Here is a 20,114-nt window from a genome sequence, read left to right as displayed (position 1 = left end):
TGGAAAAGTTTTATCATCAAATTTTAAAAACCTACCATATAAATTCTGTTAAATGACAGAAGAATCTGACCCGAGCAAGACTTCAATTCTATTGGCTTGAACTGTCGATTTTTCGAGCCCCAAAAATCACCAAAGGTCAAGAGAGGCAGGGTATTGTGGATTTGTGGGTAACATAAAATCAAGAATATCGAAAAGAGTTTTTTTAATCGAATACTTATGAATGCATAGAGTCAGGGTGGTCACTCATTCGGAAAAGTTGGGAAATGCGGGAAAAAGTCGGGATTCAATTTTCATCTGGAAAATTCGGGAAAAAGTCGGGATTTCTTCGAAAACACCGGGAAGTTTTTGCTAAGCTGCTCAATTCATATATTTCAGTGCCTTCCATGCATCAGGATAGCTGTAAAAAAGTGAAAATAACACTCAAACCACGTTTTTAAAAAATAAATTCGAAACTTCCAGCAACTTAAAAATGAGAAAATTGTAGACTTCAATTCAGGTCCAGTTGTTAAAGAGAAATAGATTGTAGAAAGATTTTTCCGCTTGAATTTCTTTGCGGTCTTCAATTTGTCAAATTCCGCTTAAATCGACCAGGCCGACTGACAGCCATCGCCATAGATAATTTTCAAACTACAAATTGAATCTCATTTAAAACACCGACAAAGCTGATATGATTGAAGGAAATTAGTTTCATGGATTAAAACAACTGATTTTGGTCCTTACAATTCATTAGTTTTGTCTCTTGTATGAATATTTGTACATTAAACTGTATTTCTCGAAAATAGGATGATAGTTTTTAGTTAGGTCTTGTCGAATTTCGACCATCTGGTATATAATTAAAAATTCAGAAATATTTGAGATGAAGTACCAAGAAGAAAGAAATGAAAATGTTTGTATCATTGTGGTTGCATGGAAAAAACACGTCTCTTAAATTCTGTCCTAAATTCTCACGGTGTATTCCAAAAACATTTTTGAACTGAATTCACGTCTTGAAAAATATTTTCTTAAAAGGCCTAGGTTAATAAAAAGTTTTTAAAATACATTCAAAAGAGGTTTTAGAAATAAATAAAATACATGATTGCACATAAGATTCAATGTCATTCATGTCACCTTCTTTATGACATTATTTCACTATTTCGTGGCTGTGTTGAATCATTCAATATGCAATGAGTTTTACTATAAAACACTTTTTTATCAAATTCATACTCTTAGCACAGAATTTCTGATAAAACACAATCTTCCGGTTTGTTTCAAACACCTCTATTCTTTTAAAAACAATAGGTTTCAGATAGTGGATCTTTTATTTTCTCTCATTTTATCACTGCTTTCAAAAATTCTCATAAATTACCCATACAAACATTGTCCATTTTCACTTTATAAATGGCCTTTTTTTATCAATTTTTATTGATTTAAAAAAATGTTTTCTTGTTAACGAAATGTGAAAATGCGCAGATTTAGGGTCGGTCACGGAACGGTTGAGTTTTTAAAATTGAAAGCTAAAATATGCTAGAATGTTAAGGTTTAGTCAACAAATTATAATTTAATCACTTATTGAAGGTAGAAAATAGAGGTAAAATAGAGCTTCTGTAACTGATTTTTTTTTTTGTTTTTGAGAAGTTCGAGAGACCATGTGGGAAAAAGTCGGGAAATTGCGGGAAATGAAAAAATTTAAAATTGAGTGGCCACTCTAACAGGATGTTTTTTTTCGACCGAAAACTGACTTTTTGGGATTTTATTTGAAATTCGGTTACATTATATGGTTTTTTTTGTAAAAATTTTATCAAAACTAGACCAAACCACATGTAACTCATACTAATACTCTAATTAATAGTATTAGGAGATGGGTTAAGGTAATTTACCACAATTTAATTTACTACTCTAAGTGCGCTTCAAACTGCAGTCATGTCATTAGCATCGCAACTTTGTACCTTTTTCGAATTACAATTTCTAGTGCTATCATATCACGTTCGTCAAAGGGGCCGATTATTTGAATTTTACTCGAGTTGCTTCCTACACGGCTTTAAATCCTAGATTTGAAGGTTTTTCCTGCGTGATTTCAAGGCTTTCCTATAAACCATCCGTAACCGACTTTGCGTCAAATATTATCTACGTTAAGTGCAAAATCTGCTCGTCCCGATTGCTGTTTGTTTTTTTTCACATCATCAATCTGGAAGTTCTGACTTTATCCAGAACTCGTAGTGTGAATTCCACCCCAGAAACAGGAGCCACCAGTAACCCAACTCGACGGACGGGTTCCTTGGGGATCATAAGGAGGAGTAAAAATAACATCAACAAACAGCTAACTGGCACTCTGTCTTCCAGACTTTGGCGAATTGAAGTTCGATTGTAATCGACTCGCTGGTTGAAAGGGTGTTGGTCGCCCTTGATCTTCAAACAGGATTGATTCCTGAACCGGCCTCTTTTTTTCTTTAATCTTGTCCACACGAAATCCCGATGAGCCTCCCACAGACCGAAGCGTCTCAAATTAACTTTTACTTGCCAGATCAATTTACCTAGAAATTCATTAGAACATACCCGTTTAGCCTGTATCCGTCTGATATTGAAATTGCGAGCCAGTTTTTATTTCTCATTTTCACTAGCACGTTTGTTCTCATCAACGGTCATAAAACCGATACGTTTTTTTGTGTTCCTTACTGGAGAAACAGCATTTTGCAGAACCGCTGCTGGCGACTCACGTGTTGGTAGAAATGAGATAAAACGGATGCTGGCTAAATAAAATCGAGATAGATTTGGATATTTGGGATGGACCAAAACAAATTGAGTCTTGGATGCCTTATAAATTTGTGATTCATTTTACATGCCAAGTCTTGAACATTCTATAGAAATCTACACGCATTAAAAAAAACGGCTGAATCCCGAAAAGTTAGACATTTTTTCTCGACGTTTTTGGGGAAAAAATTGTAACTGACTTGCATTGGAGTTCACTGTTTACATTGGAAAAAATCAATTTTCAATTCTTTGGTTCAACCCAAAAAATCTTTCCAATACGTCTATTTTTCTCAAAATAAGCAACACAACACCAAAATCTTTCGAATACATCTTTCCTCTCAAAATAAGCATCAATTTTTCAGAGTTTACATAAGACAATACTGAATAACCCTAAAGTTACAGTAAGATTCTGATTCATTTGATATTGGTATGAACAAAATGTTGTACGTTGCTTGCAAATGATTTTTGGATTTTTATTTTTCGACAGAATCTTAGCAAAATTGCCATACTCTACCTCGACTCAATTGTGTAAAGTTTAAAATGAAGGAAGTTTTCTTGAGTTTTCAAAATTTTAAAACAAATTTGACATATATTTGTTATCACACAAAGGTTTTTACGCGATATCCAATCCACCGTTTAAATGTAGAACTTGAAATATTTCTCTCAAATAACGTGTTGATTTGCGAAAATGGAAAATAACCCTGGTTATTGCCAAAACCCTGTAAATATGTTACTTATAGAAAAGCAGCGGCTAGACCAGCCAAGGCAAGATACTCTCAGAGTACGGAACCTCAGGGCCGACTGGCTACTAGGTAACCAACGACTTTAACACTAAACGTACCGGAGGCGGTCAAATGACGGTTTTTGAACTTTAAACGATGATTACGCCTTAAATAATTGTTTTTTCGCAGATTTAACGACAGGACTATTTTTGTTTTTTAAATGCAAGTATTTTTGCGTTTTTCAATTTTTTTTAAGTGTTACGGTTTTCGAATAACGCATGTGGTATACCTATTCATACCGCGAGCGGTCAAACGACGGCAAACACCGTTTTCGCTAAAACTCCCTTGTTTCTCAACCGATTTCTACAAAATTTATAGTTTTGAGAAGCTTATAATTCGACTCAAATATGTTTCTCAGACAATTTTCAGCTATAATCAATAACTTTAAAGTTATTTACAGTACAAGAAAAATTTTATGAAAAAACATGCTTCAGGAAAAAGGTTGTAAATCAGTTATTAAGAGCTCGAAAAAAATTTCACTTAGTGCCTGAGAAAGCTGAAGTTAGAAACTATATGTTGCACATATGAAATTTTTTTTTAAAAATTTTCTAAGATCATGGCCACAAAAAATGTAAAAAAGTTGTGTAAAACCCGTACTTTTCAATCAATTAACCACCAAAGCTGTTCCTGTTACAGTAGAAAATATTGAAAAAGTGAATTGAAAAGTAGACGTAATTTGTCACATTTTGGCATCTTTAGATTTTTGAAATACGAAGTACATAAGTTATGACGACTTTTCAAAGGTAGCTGTTTTTCGAACTTTTTATCAATTTGGATTTTCTAAGGCAATTCCTACACCTAAGCTCAGCTTTGCACTGGATTTTGAGTACGTTAACGTAAGGTTTAGACAATAAAACTATATGCAAAAGAAAGCAAATTTCATACCGGTTCTAGTGATGTAACTGCATTGGCGGTACAATGCTTGGCAAAAATATGATAAATAAAACAGTGAACTAGTTTCTGAATTTTGAGAAGTCAGCACAAATTCTTGCTTGGCAGACGGGCGCAGTGGGTGGTAATATCTCAAAGCTATTTTGCACACGAAGGCGGATGAAAAGAAACGAAAAAACAAACAAGCATTAGCTCAAATTTTCTAGATTTACTTTCATAAATATATTTATTATATTTTTGTAAAACATTGCACCGCCAATGCAGTTACATCACTAGAACCGGCATGAAATTTGCTTTCTTTTGCATATAGTTTTATAGCCTAAACTATACGTTAACGTACCCAAAATCCAGTGCAAAGCTGAATTTGGGTGTAGGGATTGTCTCAGAAAATCCAGATTCATAAAAAGTTCGCAAAACAACTACCTTTGAAAAGCCGCCAAAGATTATGTATTTAGTATTTTAAAAATCTAAAGATGCCAAAATGTGACAAATTACGTCTACTTTTCAATTCACTTTTTCAAAATTTTTTACTGTAACAGGAACAGCTTTGGCAGTTGATTTATTGAAAAGTACGGGTTTTACACAACTTTTTTACATTTTTTGTGGCCATGATCTTAGAAAATTTTTAAAAAAAATTTCCATATGTGCAACATATAGTTTCTAACTTCAGCTTTCTCAGGCACTAAGTGAAATTTTTTTCGAGCACTTAATAACTGATTTACAACGTTTGTCCTGAAGCATGTTTTTTCATAAAATTTTTCTTGTACTGTAAATAACTTTAAAGTTATTGATTGTAGCTGAAAATTGTCTGAGAAACATATTTGAGTCGAATTATAAGCTTCTCAAAACTATAAATTTTGTAGAAATCGGTTGAGAAACAAGGGAGTTTTAGCGAAAACGGTGTTTGCCGTCATTTGACCGCTCGCGGTATGAATAGGTATATACAAAGTGTCGGTATGTTTAGTGTTAAGGATAAAATACAAGAACCCGGAAATTTCCTGTTTCTATGTTTTTCTTATTGGCGTGTAGTCTGTGTGTATAAAACAATGTTCTGTCTGTAATGTGGCGTGTGAAAGGGCTCACTAACCGTGGGTTTGCAGCAGTTGCTGTTGCGTCGTGGCTCCGGAACTCCAGTTCCGGAAGCAGCAGGGCCGTCCATGTATTGGCGTATCAACGGGGTACCGAAACTGTCGGCGCCAGCGGGCGTTGCTGGACTCAGTTGTTGTAGGCGTCTTCCTTCATTAGCGTTTAATCGGCCTGCCCACGAGGTTGCCCCGTATCCGGACTAACTAACTTACTTAATGTTCCCGCGCCAATCCTCCGGTGCATAGGGCCGTGGTAAAAGACCTCCACTGTTGACGATCCGGAGCCAGCGTCTTCACCTGGTCCCAGTCAAGATTCTCGTCGACAGTTCGGATTTCAGCGGCAAGGCTTCGCCGCCACGAGTTTCTGGGTCTGCCTCTTCTCCGATGTCCTTCTGGATTCCATTCAAGCGCCTCTCTGCAAATCTCGTTCTCTGTGCCCAATCCATCTCCACTTACGTTCTCAAATCTTGATTTCTAGCGTCCTTTGATGACACAGGCGATGTAGTTCCTCATTTGAGATCCAGTTGCCAGGCCACCAAGCGTGGATGATATTCCGCAGGCAGCGGTTTACAAAGACTTGCAGTTTCAGCGTCGTTACCGCATATGTGCATCAAGTTTCTCACCCGTACAGCAATACGGATTTGACGTTTTAGTTGAAGATTCAAATTTCGTTCGTAAAAATATCTGAAATGAGCGCCAAATGTTCCTGAGACTTGAAAATGCAAATCGGGCTTTTCTGGTCCGAGTTTCGATGTCGTTCCTGGTACCGCCCTCAGGCGTTATCTGGCTACCAAGATACTGGAAGCACTCCACTTTCTCAACTTGTTGCCCAGCTACCATGAAACTGGATGGATTTCCTGTGTTGATCTCTATCGATTTGGTCTTCGATTCGTTCCGACATTGATTTTGAAACCTGCTGCCTTGGAGCTTTCGGAGAGATAGTCGAGTTTGCTCTGCATATCCGGTTATGTTTGGGCGTGCAAAAAAATATCGCCAGCCAGGTCAAGGTCGTTCAGTTGCTCCATTGTCTGTCTCACTCTAGCAGTTACCGGGATTGGATCGGATAAGACACCGTCGTTCAAGAGAAATGCCTCGTACTGTGCTTCTATGAGATGGACTAGTTTCTCTGGGACTCCTCGTCCCCTTAGAGCCGCCCAGATGTTTTCATGGTTAAGTCGGTTGAATGCTTTTTCGAAATCAACGAACACCAGCGAAAGACAGTCCTGGAATTCGTTGATTTGTTCCAGTATGATTCGTAGCGTTGTGATGTGGTCTACACACAGGTCTACACATGATCGTCCGGATCGAGTCCAGCTTGTTGCCGTCGGAGTGTAGCATAGATTTTCTCCTGGATCCTGTTCATTATCACTTTGCAGAGTACTTTGAAAGTTGTATAGATCAACTTTATGCCTCGCCAGTTACCGCACGCTGTCAGGTCTCCTTTCTTCGGGACTTTTACGAGGATTTTGCATCCAGACGGCCGGGAATGTTACAGTATCCCAAATGTCAGCGAAAAGACGGTGCAACATTTGTGCTGACAAAGCAGAGTCGGCTTTGAGCATCTCAGCAGGGATGCAATCGATCCTAGGTGCTTTGTTGGATTTCATGTCTTTGATTGTCGCTTCTATTTCAGCCAGCGAGGGCGCTTCCGAATTGACGCCATTGATGCGATTTACTGTTGGCGCTTCGAGCTGCGGGTTCTATTGGCCATCGTTATCCGTGACTCGGAAGAGTTGTTCGAAGTGCTCAGTCCATCGTTTGAGCTGATCTGTTCTATCGGTCAATAACTGATCTGCTCGGTCTTTTAGCGGCATTCTTGCGTAAGTCCTTGCACCACTAATGCGGCGAGAAATTTCATAAAGTAATCGGATATCTCCATTGGCGGCGGCTCTATCTCCCTCTTCGGCTAGGGAGTTTGTCCAGGCTCTCTTGTTTCGTCTACAAGCTCGTTTAACTGCCTTTTCCACTCCCGCATATCGTAAGCAAGTGGCTGCTTTGGCTGACCCGGTACATGCCTGTTCGATTCCGGCTTTCGCCTTTCTCCGATCATTGACCATCCTCCAAGTTTCATCAGACATCAATCCACTCCTACTTTCACAAACTTTACCGAGAGTACCAAGGCTCGTTGTGATAGAGGCATTCTTGATTCCACACCACTGTTCTTCGACTTTTCCGTCTGTCGGCAGCTCCGAGGCTCGGAATTCAAGCTGTTCAACGTATGCCCTTTTCACCTCTGGATTCTCCAACCGGCGGACGTCGTTTCTACACCCGGCTGATGCAGATGTGGTCGATTTGATTTTCTGTTCGGCAATCTCGGGATACCCAAGTGACCTTATGTGCTGGTCGATGGGGGAAGAGCGATCCACCGATCACTATGTTGTTGTTGCCACAAAATTCTACAAACAGCTCTCCGTTTTCGCTCATCAGTCCTAGGTCAAGGTCCATATTGTCGGAGCCAATTTTAACGTTGAAGTCGCCCAAATGGATTTGAATGTCACCCTTCGGAATTTTCTCTACCACGCTGTTCAGTTGACTGTAAAACATGCTCTTCCTCCTGCAAATCGGCAACGTCAGTTGGCGCATAACTCTGGACCATTGTAAGGTTTCTAACCCGTGTTCTAAATCTGGCTACGATTATTCTTTCGTTTATCGGGTCCCATCTTAAGAGGGTCGCATGGGCCTGCGGGCTTAATAGGAAACCAACTCCTCGTTCCCGAGTAGCGTGTTCTCCTGGTATACCAGAGTAAAGCAGTACTTGCCCGGACAGTGTCTTGTGTTCTCCAGTGTCCCCTATCCCGCGATGGGGCTGCCATCTTGGACTTAGCTGTTAACAAATTTATTTTCTCACGGGATTTCTAGTAAAGTAACGAATATACAAACTCCACTAGGTGCAAATCTTCAAGCAAGAATCCTGAATAATGTTATTTTCCACAAAATGATGGAGTTTTTTAGCCGTAATTTCTCCAAAAATTAAGTTAAAAAATAAAAATACAAACAAATATGTAGCGGACTAAATAGCGAATAGCGTTTTAATGTCGGCCTCTGCTTTGGTTGTATTGGAGGTTGGGTTAACTCGAAGCTTATATGGGACCCACCAACCATCCTACTCCGTATAAGGGATCCCGGAAAAAAATCTCTGTGTTTATACCAAGTCTACACATCCTTGAACCTCTTTTTCATCTTACTGGGATAATTTTCTTTTCTGACATCATTGAATCATTGAATAATTAATATTCTTTGGGCGTTATAATAAAATAATTCTCAAGTAAAACAAGGTTTTTAATATTTTATTTGTTATGTTGTGTACAGTACCTTATTTTAAAGAAAAAAATTAACTTTTATAAAAATCATGTAAAAATAATATTTTTTGTAGTCATCTTTTTTCTCAATTCATGCAAATGTGGTTTATTGTTACCGTCAAACTATTTATGTACAAAACGAAAAGTTTTCATTTTTCAACAGAAACCAAACTTCTCTAACTTCTTCCTTTCACCTTTTAATAAAATTTATTTGTGCTTTTTACTGAACATCCATATCACCATTTTATATTCAAAGCGGTATTCATTTTTTCTATCTGATGGTAGCTGGTATGAAGAAGTTCCTTGCGTTTATTATCATCTCCAGAATTGTCCAAAAAAGTTGTGTAAACCATTTCCACTGCTTCATTTTCTGGATTGGAACGGGGAAGTGAACGATACATAAGTTCCAAATCGGCAGTTAAATCTCTCTGAGTTTGACCATCACCCGGTCGTATCTGGGCACCTCCGTTCAAACATCCAGAAGGACAAGCCATTATTTCAATGTAGTGGTAGTTACATTTCCCCCGTTTCATCTTCTGTACAATATTCTGAATGTTTCTGAACCCATTGGCTATAGCAAATCTCAGCAAAACCTCCCCGTTTTGCTCGAAAATCACTTCTCGAAGATCATTGTTTCTAAGGTTTTTAAACTCTACTTGATCGATTTCAACATTAAAAAGTTTCCGAACTGCGTATTTGAAAATGTGTTCACTGTAACCACCTGAGCCAGAGGTTTCATGGGACCAAACTGAGCATGGCATACGTTGTGCCGTCCAGGGCCAACCGATTGAACAACGTTCAACAGCTTCGAGTCTCGAAAATCCGGAGGCCTCCAGCATTTGTTCGATTTCAACTAGAATGTTACATGAATTGTCTTAAAAGTATTCTGGAAATAATGTTACATAAATTTACTTACTGGATGTTATAACACAATCAACATCGCGACAATTTTCAACTTCCGAGAAGAAATCTTCTCGGGAGGCTTCTAGCTTTTTATCGTAACACGGCATTACAGTAACATGATATATCTGATTTCCACTGATTCCCTGCATTTTAGCCAGATAACGTTTCACCAACATTCCCATCATTTGTTGTGGAGATCTTAAAATAAATTATCATTAGCAATGAATAAGATTAATCTACAAAAGATTTAAGAAATCACCTCGTGGTCGAAATGTACGGTAAAATAAAGTTGCCATGTGTTTTCTCAGCATAGCAAACCCATCCGGGACAGGACGAGGCCAACATGGGCAGAGCCTGACGATTGGTTCTGAACCGTTCGATGAACTCGTTACGGCTTTCGATAAGAGCCAAATCGTCAGCAATTTTGGTGTCCAGTACTAAATCGCCGCCAAGCTTTTTAAAGTATCCTATAAATCGAACATTTTTTTTGTTCCATCTATGTTTAGATATAAAATATCAGGGTTATCTTACCAGCAACTCGTTCGAAAGTCTCTTCAGGGGGTAAATTGTACCGTTTGGCCAGGGACAAAATTGGCTGCTGAGCCACGGTGAAAACAACGTAGCGCACCTCATCTAGCTGATGATTTAGTTTTGCTAGATTGTTGGCATTCATAACCTTGAGCAATTCTTCCTGGCTCTGTTGTGATATCAAAACCCCTTCGGCTGACGTTATGCAGCCGGAACAGGCCAGACAATCGGCCAGGGTGATTTCTACTTTTTCAAGCTTTTGGAGGCCACTCTGTCGAAAATAAAAATATTTGAATTTAGTTTGAGTGATACATTGATCGTACTGTTCTCACCGAAGTCGCTTGCATATAGGATCCATCATCCTGAATGGTTATCTTCGATCCAGTTTTGGATTTGGTAGTTTCTATTTTTACGGGTTTTATACATTCCTTGAAGACAATGAAAAATTTTATTAGCTATCATCTTATCAATTTCGAACATCTAGTGTTTTTACCTGAGACGGTGTTATGAAGTCGTCTAAATCGGTCAACTGTAATGCACCACTAAATCGCGACATTTTTTAAACTGGGTGGTAAATGAATTTACTAAAACTCCCTTTTCCTTTTATTACTAATCAGCTGTTTGATTTACGATTTCTCTATGCGTTGTGGGTTGTGTGATGTTTTGTTATCAACACAGCAGACGTCGTTCAGATTTGCATCAATTTTAGAGAGCTTCCGCAAAATACGTATAGGACAGTAAAATATGTTTTGGGAATACCTTTATTTTAGAATTGTAAGTAGTTCTAGATTAAAGTTGAAAACATTGAATTTTAATATATTGAACAATCCAATGTTTCAGGCATTTATTTTCAAAAGTTTGAGAAGAAATTATGCCTTTTTATAGCTTTATATTTTATTTTTTAAATTTAAATCTTTTTTAAATAAAGGTTGAAAAACCATAATCATTCAAATTATCACAACAATACTACTTATTTAATGAATTTTTGATATTAAATAATTTTTAAATTTATTAAACTAACGATTTCAAATATGTGCCCTTTCGATTGATTACACAACACACTCTCGATGAAAATCTCAAAAAATTTACCATCATGTCACCATCTACCGCCCAGTTAAGCGGTTTTTCAACTTCAAACATGTGTAATAAAAAAACGACGGCAGATTTTTATTCGCTTTCTTTTCCATTACATCTCAAAACTGCTCTACTTTCAATTAAAAATTTAGTGGAATGCAAAAAATGTGCGCTTTTCAAAATAATTAACTCAATTTTGAGGTGTTCAACTGGCCCTATTACCGCCCACTCGACTTTTTTAGGTATCAATAAGGTTTTCTTAAGGAAAAACTATCTAACAACACGGAAACTGTTCTTTTTAGTATTTTCCATGTAACGAGCTGTCAAAAGCATTTTGAGGAACTTGAGAGAATACATTTTGTGAAATTTTTCCCGCAAATTTTTGACAAATTGTAACAAAGTGCGTTGACTGACAAAATGATGATTCCAGGCAAACAGCCTCAAGTAACCGGTTACTTTCAGCGATAAAACATCATTTTCTAACATAATCGAACTAAATTCTTCTTATAATTAACACATTTGACACAATATATGCGTTAAAAACAAAGAAATTGTGCGTGACCGGTCATTAGGAACCCACACTTTTTTTTAAACACCAATTACCGCCCATCACTAAACGCTTCAAAAAACAACAACTATTGAAAAAATCGGAAATTTTTCGATGCAAATCTATTCTACGAAAATAAAACTATCGTTTCAAGTCGATTTTAGGTCAAATAGGTACTATCTTGAAAACAAAAACCCTTTTTGCCCTAGGAATACAGTAATGCTTAGTTCGCTAACAGGCGTCGAATTCAACAATTTGACCGGAAACTAAAAACTAAACATTTAATTTCTGGCTATAGTTGGCATAATTAAGTGATGTTTTTTCAGTGAAATGATCGAACAATGATGCCAACACAGAACACAGGTCTTATTTTTGGAGAAAACATCCCAGCTTTTTTTAAAATACAAACAAAAGGGTGATTTTGGGCGGTAAATGGTGTCTGGGCGGTAGATGGTGACATGATGGTACTCTACACTAAAATAAGTTGAACTTCAATATACTTGTCGTGTGAACTCCAAAATAAGAAAACACGGAAAATAATAAAAAAAAAAGAGTAAAATTTACCAAGTTAACAATTGGTGAATGCTCGTGAAAATCAAAAGAGCATGAATGTGCGAATGGCATAAAGGAACCAGCAGCTATGATGGAGCAGAAGAACGCGAAGAAGGGGCGACCGAAAGGAAGCATCCGGTAAAGTGCAAATCCGGATTTCCACGAGTCTGTGGGAAAAATGTTCTACTGGTCTTACCCCAACTATGATTTTTGTTTAAAAAAAATGTTTATAGATTCTTAAAACAATTGTTACAAGGGCAAAGTTTCCGCCTTTTATAAATAAATATCACATTTTTAGGGGAACCATTTACCACCCTTTAGTCAATGAATGGGAAAACAGTATAATCTACATTTTTGCTCAGTGAATCTTAAAAAAACATAAAATTCACCTCTCAATGAAAAATTTAAGAAGGTAAAAATTTACCTTTTTGCTAGGTGAATGAAAAAAAGATTTTATTAATCGAGAGGTTATTTTTCCCGTTTTAATCCGTACAAGCGGGCAAGTGTGTGAGAGAGAAATCCTCGATCCATTTTATGTTTAGGTTTTTTATTGAACTTAATTTTAAGCTCATGTCAGTTATCATAAACTCACTTATTGGCTAAAATTTTTTAGCTTGTAGAAATGAAAACAAAAATAGCGCCATTAAAACCAAGGCGGGTAAAGCTTCAGGTGTGTTCTTATACCAATGCACGGAATCGTCCATCTTGTGACAGGCAATCGTAATCGTAGGCATGGTAGGCGAACAATTCGCTGTCAAAAAGCGCACCGTCTCCACCCCCCACCAATGAGAAACTTTTGGTACCCCTTGCCTACTTTTCCTCAATATGCACCCACCCTACTGGAGGCACTCTGATTAAAACATAAAAGTAAGTGTGTGGGTGAGAAAACGTCAGATTCATTGAAGAAAATGCAAAACGTGTAAAAACGTGCTCTTAATTCAAGTTTAATTGGAAAGTTTTATAAAACTAGTTCTTACAAAACGGTATTATTCCGAGAAATAATTCTCTCAATAGTTAAGTGTTTGGTATAAGAGGTATTGTTTTAATTTTAATTTAAAAGCATTCGACCAGTTTCAACATTGCTACGCATTACAGACTCCACATAACCTTCAGTTACGGAAGCACTTCCTTATTAGTAGGAGTAAATCGTAGTAAAAATACGATGTCAGGATGTCGCTCACAGCGGAGAAACGCCGATTGTCGTCGATTTTGAAACCTTATCCAAGTTCGGACGGAGCGAAAATCAATGGGAGTCTGTCGCAAAACAAGGTTCATTTCGATGACTTCAGCATTGAATCGGTGCTAAGAGATGTCCTGGACCACAACCGTCTGCAACGGTACGAACGTCTCCTGGCCGAGGTCAAAGATGAGCAGTACGATGACAGAAAATTCCAACAAATGTTCGTGGAAGCCAAGAAATGCGTACATCTGTTGAATGTCAACTTCGGGATGCTGGTGGAAGCGTTACTTTCGGTGCGCTGGCTGTCCCGGGAAGAATCCGCCCAGGAGCTGTACAAAGATTTCGTGATAGAATTGCTGGTGGCGCACAATAACTACACATCGCTAGCGGTGGCGAAGCTGATTCAGAATTTTGTCCTAAAGGATGAGGACCGCTCCGGTTGGGTTCAGGGTGTGGCCAACAGCGAGGTGATTCAAAAGTTTGCACCAATTCATGATTTGATTTTGCGCCTCAAGAACGTGATACCCATGTAAGTATAGATTGTTGATTGTTATAACCTTATTTTGAAAAGTTTTATAGGAAAATAGTTCATTAGCTTAGAAAATTTAATATAAGTATAACAAACTTAATCGTATTCTTCACTTGTTTGTTAGACTTTTGAATTCAACTACGTTTTATGATAAGTTCATACACTTACCGGTAATTGCCAGCTGCTTACCACTGAATTTTAACGGTTTTTATAACTGTTCATTTTATATCAAATTAATTGCATTGGTATGTCAGTACATATGCTAAGATTTCTACCGGTATTTAAAAGAGGCTGTTACCAACATCAAAGAATTTGCAGAACTTGAAATGTTGGTTTCTTCAAGAACGTTACTATTATTACACAAATTTGTATTAATCTATTTATTTCGACTTTACAGGATTTTCAGTGTGATACTAGTGCAATTGCGCAAACATTTTCCGTATTTCAAGAAACCTACACATGTGGTTTGCGGATACTTGCATAACACTTTATGGATGACGGAGTATTCATCGATGTTCAGTGAAGAGCTTATGGACATCGTATTCAATCGGTTGCTGGCCATTGACGTCAATGCACCGCGGAACGAGATCGAAGAAGCCGAATTCCCTGAGGACGATCAGCAAATCTTCAACATGGATCAAGACCCGACTGACGGTACTGGGCCAGACGATGATGATTGGAAAATGAAACTTCCGCTGGCAGAAACACTGGACTGTTGCATGGAGCAGATATATTCGTTCATTGAACAGCGTCTTACCAGTGCGGGTGCTAGCTCGGGCGAATCAGATCGGTTGTTCAAAATGTTGCTAACATTATTTGATAACCATATCCTGCCGACTCATAATACACACCACGTGCAGTTCCTAATGTTCTACTTGTGCAGTTTCAAGTCAGCTTACGTGGAATATTTTATAACGCACTTGTGGGGGCAGGTCTGCAATCCAAATGTGTCTACTCCGATGAGGCAGGCCGCCGTAGGATACGTGGGAAGCATGCTGGCTCGTGCTAAATTTGTTCCCGTTGGGTAAGATGCATTCTGTGATGTTAGTTTGGAGAGTTGTTAAAACTTAGATTTATTTTAGGCTATTGAAATCCACCCTACGCGAGTTGTCTAACTGGGTGCACAATTATATACAACGGACTGATTCGATGAACTATAACCAGTCGCTGAAAGCTCACATGGTATTTTATTCGGTGTGTCAAGCTATATTCTACGTCGTCGCTTTCCGAAGTAGACTACTTACCTCTTGTGCAAAGAATCTATCGTTCCTGCAATCTCTGCAGCTTTCATCGATTGTCACTTGTCATCTGAACCCACTGAGGGTTTGCTTACCGACTGTGGCCAATGCTTTTGCCGGAGTGACGAGGGCACATCAACTGGCATACTGTCACACCATCTTAGAGAGAAATGCAAGGCGAAAACTTGCAACGGTCTACAAAACAGAATCCCAGATGCCGGACGAATGTTTAGAAACATTCTTCCCCTTTGATCCATATTTGCTTAAAAAGTCGGGCAAACGCATCGATCCTATATTCATGCCTTATCAGTCCAGTGAAGCAGAAGAAAGTAACGGAGATTCAATTAATTCACCCGGCTCACGTGGACGTAAACGTTACGAATCTATGTCCGAAGATGTGGACGACTTCATCCAGGAAGTTAAACGACACAAGAACGGAGTCGGATCAGAAAACAGTGATGTACCCTTCACCTACTCCTACGGAGTATCTCCCGGTTTTCACAACTAACAACTTGGAATCAATATAATCAAAAGACTTTGATTTTTCTACTGCTTTAAGGGAACTAACGTTTATTCATAATACATGTGTATATATACACCAGATTAAATATTTCATACTGTTCAACTTTATTATCGTTCACTGAGTTCAATCATTGCTATCACAGCACTCACGTCACATTGACTTATGCCACTTCTGTAGCAACTCGAACTGTTTATCCAACATTTCGTGCTGCATGGCCAGCCGTTTGTGTGAGTTCATATGGGACTGCATATGCCCGGAGGTGCGGAACGTGAGCGAACAAACGGTACACTTGAAGGGCCGATCGCCGGTGTGCAATCGGCGATGCATATCCAGGCTGGTTTTGCTCGAAAACTTTCCCTTGCAGCCAGGCTCCGGGCAGGGCAACATTTGGCGTTTTTCATGCGTTTTCACATGCGACTGCAGGATCGCCTTGAGAGCGAAGGTTTTCGAACAGTGGGAACATTTGAATGGACGTTCCCCTAGAAGAAAAAACGTTTTAAAATTATAACGGCTCAAATTCACATCTACAAAAAATGTTTTCTACCCGTATGCGTTCGAATGTGTCGCCTCAAGTCGATTGGTTTTTTGAAAACCTTTTCACATCCTTTGCAGCGAAACCTTTTGCGACCATCTTCGACGAAATCCGAAAATAAATCCTCCTCGGTTTGGTTTGAGTTTTTTTTCGAATCTTCAACGCGATGGGCGACATTATCATCATCATCATCTTGATCAGATGTTGCACTGATCATTGCATCGTCCGGTAGGATGGCAATTTCGGTACCTTCATTTATAAGCTGATAAAGCGTTCCATCGTCTATAATAATTTGGAATGTAGGATTGTTTTCACTAGAAGGAAAATAATTATTAGTAAAAGACACTCATGAATTTTCTTATACAAATAGTTCACCTGTTTTGTTGCTCAGCAGATTCATCGATATCCGATTGAAAGGAAACCATCGGGTCAGGAACTATGTTGGGAGATTCATTGATATTTGATTGGATATCGCCTTCGTCGTCGTCGTTGGGAATCTGACTAGTATCTATTTGTACCGGGATTTCGTAAAATTCATTATCGATTTTAACAATACAATTTGCTACGTTGCGCATTGCGGACGTCAAATTATTCACAGCTTCATTTTGCTCAACCAAATCATCACTACTTAAAAAGGGGTTTTCTAGCAGGTCGTTACTATCACTAAATCTATCAGTCATTTCTACGTTAGAAGTTAATTTGTTTAGATCAGTTAGCTTAAGCATGTCGGTCGCGTGATGGGTTTTGATGTGAGTGTTGCAGTTCTGCAACCATTTGAAGACTCGTGGACAGTACGGGCAGGAGTAACTGCGGTCCGGATTTTCGTGCAGTTTGTTGTGTCGAACTAAGCTTGAGTGTAAACTGAAACTAGTGAGACATTTGTCGCACTTGTAATTTAGCTGCGAGTTCTGATTGTGACTTGCACGGTGCACTTTTAAGGTGTGGTTGGTGGTGAATGTTTTGTTGCAAATCTCACACCGATTGCCTTTGATACCATAATGTGATTTCAGGTGCTGCTTGAGATGGCTAGACTGCTTGAATGCTGCTTTGCAGATAGTGCATTCAAAACGTCTCTTCTCACTGTAGCCCTCCAGGTGGGTTTTCGTACGGCAAGGAACTACCGATTGCACGATCTCCGACGTCTGCGGTGGACTTCTGTAAAGACGAATAAAATTATTATTCAGGAAAAAAAGATTAGTTTTTTTTGTTAACATCTAATAGATGATGATTTTTCATGGACCAGAACCTTATAAGTCTTGGTTTGCTAGTCGAGTGACTTGACTCGCCAAATTTCGGACGCTTTGCGCTTTGATCAAGATACGACAATTCGGATAACATTCTGGGTTTTCACCTGAACTGACGTTTCTCGTCTGAAGTGCATAATAGGCTTAGCGAATCCTGTCAATCGACTCTTACTTGTCGTATAAGAATAAAGAGCAATTTTTCCATCCATAGCCATGTTATGCAATTTGAATGTTAGAGTTTCACACAAATAATAATACCAATTGATGAGATTGACATTAAGGGCTTCTTAGCATTTTCCTTTTTAGTATGACATTGTAGTGCGAGCAGCTTGAGATGGTTAAAAAGCGGTTAGTGTCACAGCGTCAGTTTTTTTCATTAAGCCTCAACGACCGGCACTCACTCACCGCTTTTGATCGTCTTCGTGTTCCTTCAGGTGACGCTCCAGTTGGCCAATACTGTCGAAAAGTGTCGGACCCTCGCAGGTATTGCACTGATATACGATTCCTGACCGTGCTTCCGTTCCTTCAGATTGCTGTTCTACAGCAGTAATTTGGACAACTTCCTCTTCAACTTGGTTCGGGTCATTACTTTGTTCAGTCTGCTCCAACAAGACTGCATGAACCTTTGTTTTGTGGGCGTTCAAGCTGCCCAGTTTTTTGAACAGACACGGACAATAGGGGCAAGGCAATCGGTCCGTTAATGTGGCTATATTTCGCTTCGGATGGACTCGCATCGTGTGCACACGGAGATTCACTTTTTGTGTAAATTTTAGTCCGCACAGCATGCACATAAAGTCGCGATTTTTAGTATGCACTGCCCAGTGAGTTTTTAGGGTGCTTTTCTGGTTGAATGTTTTTCCACAGATATCGCACTGCAAATTAAGAATAATATTTTAATATCTTCTTGACGTAGTTCACTCGATTACGTTTCATACCACAAATGGTTTCTGCTTGGTGTGGATCAAAAAATGTCTCTCCAACAAACTTTTCTTAGTGAATATCTTGTTCTCACATAAAGTGCATTTGTAATTTATTTTTTCATTTGTTTGACCAACGGTATTCTAGAATAGAAAAGTGGTGAATTTAAATCCGTTGAAATGTGCTGAAAACTGCTAACCTTGGACTTTTTCTGTGGAGAAGCCGACTTTTCTTCGTGACCTTCGTACACGTGAATTCTCAGCTCGGCCGCACTCAAAAATTGCCTTTTGCATACCACACAAATGTGATCTTCATTCTCGTAGTGCTGCTCGATATGACCCATCAAAGTGGCACGCCGCCGAAAAACCAAACAGCACTTGGGACATTTGAAAGGCCTCGGACCGTGAACCGTTCGGTGTAGCGTAAAATTTTTCTGCGAGTTGAACGCTGCGCTGCAATGCCCACAGTCATAGCGCTTGACTCGCTCGTGCACATTGCTTATGTGGCGAGCCAACAGGGCTCGCGTTACGAATGAAGCCTCGCAGAGGTTACATTTGCTGCGGGTACTGCTTTGAGTTTTTTCCAACTCGGGGTTGTTCGCCATATTCTTGGTTGATTCAAAACCACTTTCCAGGAATTATTGTTTTATGTATTTTTGCCGCTTCGTTTCTTCGTAAAAGATTACTGAGGACGAGGATTCAAGAATTATCATCATTTTTCGATCACGATCAGCAAACAGAACAACGAGCTAAACATTTTCATGTCTTGAAAATTCAATACAAAAATATGGAAATACAAAATTCCGAACATGTTAAATGAAATTAGAAGAATTAAGCTATCGTATGAACATCCAAAATCAATTAACATAGATTTGAATCTCTCCTAGACATAACACTCAATAGATGATCGAATTTGGAATTCTGTTCATTCAAGTCATATAAGTACATTTAGGAATTTGTATTTAGCAGCCAATCAAAGTTTTATTTAATTTTGGTATTAAAATGGCTATGTGCATACAAAACATTGTTTAGGTGCTGAAAAGGATGATTTTCGAGCAAAAAGTACTCATTACATAAAACCACTGATTACAATAAAACATCATCCTTAATGAATAGCCCTTTGGAAAATACGCCCCAAACTTTAGGAACTGTGACGAGGAGGATGAGTCATTTCTAAGATAACGGTTAGCACGAAAAACAAAAATAATTTCTTATTAATTTATGTTGGCGTTGCTTTATCACGAGCGGCCTCCCGGAAAAATATCTTTATCAGCCACATAAACAGAACTACAGGTACATTGTACCTTAATCAAGGCAGTAACCGTGTTAATTTAATTGATTTTTTTTGGACAATGACTGTCCTCCTTTCGTTCGGCCTCCCAAAACATTCGGTCAAAAAGCGGCTCCCGCTCACTTACCAAAAGCCAAATTCTATAAGTTACACATTTTAATTGAACCGATCTTTGGACTTCACGAATATAATACTGAAACTTTCGATTTTCTTGGTTCGCGATCCAAAAGAAACGCCTATCATCACCAAAGATTGGACATTAAAAACCACCC

The 20,114-nt window shown here is 38.6% G+C and overlaps 3 protein-coding genes across 4 annotated transcripts in view; 1 reads left to right on the top strand and 2 right to left on the bottom strand.

Moving 5' to 3' along the window:
- Window positions 1–8,768: 8,768 nt before the first annotated feature.
- On the bottom strand, window positions 8,769–10,933 carry LOC129746511 (probable cytosolic Fe-S cluster assembly factor CPIJ010948). Its single transcript, XM_055740187.1, has 6 exons — window positions 10,709–10,933; window positions 10,548–10,643; window positions 10,219–10,486; window positions 9,947–10,154; window positions 9,701–9,885; window positions 8,769–9,637 (listed from the first exon to the last, which is right to left on the bottom strand). Exons 1-6 carry the CDS (start codon window positions 10,769–10,771, stop codon window positions 9,021–9,023), a joined length of 1,437 nt encoding a protein of 478 aa, XP_055596162.1. The 5' UTR covers window positions 10,772–10,933; the 3' UTR covers window positions 8,769–9,020.
- A 2,321-nt stretch (window positions 10,934–13,254) lies between these two features.
- On the top strand, window positions 13,255–15,965 carry LOC129745861 (RNA polymerase I-specific transcription initiation factor RRN3). Its single transcript, XM_055739229.1, has 4 exons — window positions 13,255–13,422; window positions 13,484–14,097; window positions 14,495–15,121; window positions 15,180–15,965. The coding sequence occupies exons 2-4, from the start codon at window positions 13,559–13,561 to the stop codon at window positions 15,841–15,843; spliced, it is 1,830 nt and encodes a 609-aa protein (XP_055595204.1). The 5' UTR covers window positions 13,255–13,422; window positions 13,484–13,558; the 3' UTR covers window positions 15,844–15,965.
- The window catches only part of LOC129745860 (zinc finger protein 236-like), a 19,488-nt gene continuing 15,258 nt past the window's right edge, over window positions 15,885–20,114 (bottom strand). The window contains exons 1-7 of one of the 2 annotated variants that reach the window (XM_055739227.1): window positions 19,970–20,108; window positions 18,752–19,236; window positions 18,570–18,695; window positions 18,040–18,506; window positions 16,766–17,545; window positions 16,403–16,704; window positions 15,885–16,337 (exon numbers count right to left, since the gene is read on the bottom strand). In XM_055739227.1, the coding sequence (XP_055595202.1) occupies window positions 16,009–16,337; window positions 16,403–16,704; window positions 16,766–17,545; window positions 18,040–18,506; window positions 18,570–18,695; window positions 18,752–19,156 (2,409 nt within the window). In that variant the 5' untranslated portion in view covers window positions 19,157–19,236; window positions 19,970–20,108 and the 3' untranslated portion in view covers window positions 15,885–16,008. Of the gene's footprint in view, window positions 16,338–16,402; window positions 16,705–16,765; window positions 17,546–18,039; window positions 18,507–18,569; window positions 18,696–18,751; window positions 19,237–19,969; window positions 20,109–20,114 lie in introns of those variants that run through there. The other variant, XM_055739228.1, reaches the window with a different exon arrangement.

The sequence above is a fragment of the Uranotaenia lowii genome, chromosome 2, assembly GCF_029784155.1.
Source record: "Uranotaenia lowii strain MFRU-FL chromosome 2, ASM2978415v1, whole genome shotgun sequence".
NCBI classification, from domain to species: domain Eukaryota; kingdom Metazoa; phylum Arthropoda; class Insecta; order Diptera; family Culicidae; genus Uranotaenia; species Uranotaenia lowii.
The sequence above is the reverse complement of the archived record's forward strand: the minus strand, read 5'-3'. Positions and strand labels throughout refer to the sequence as shown.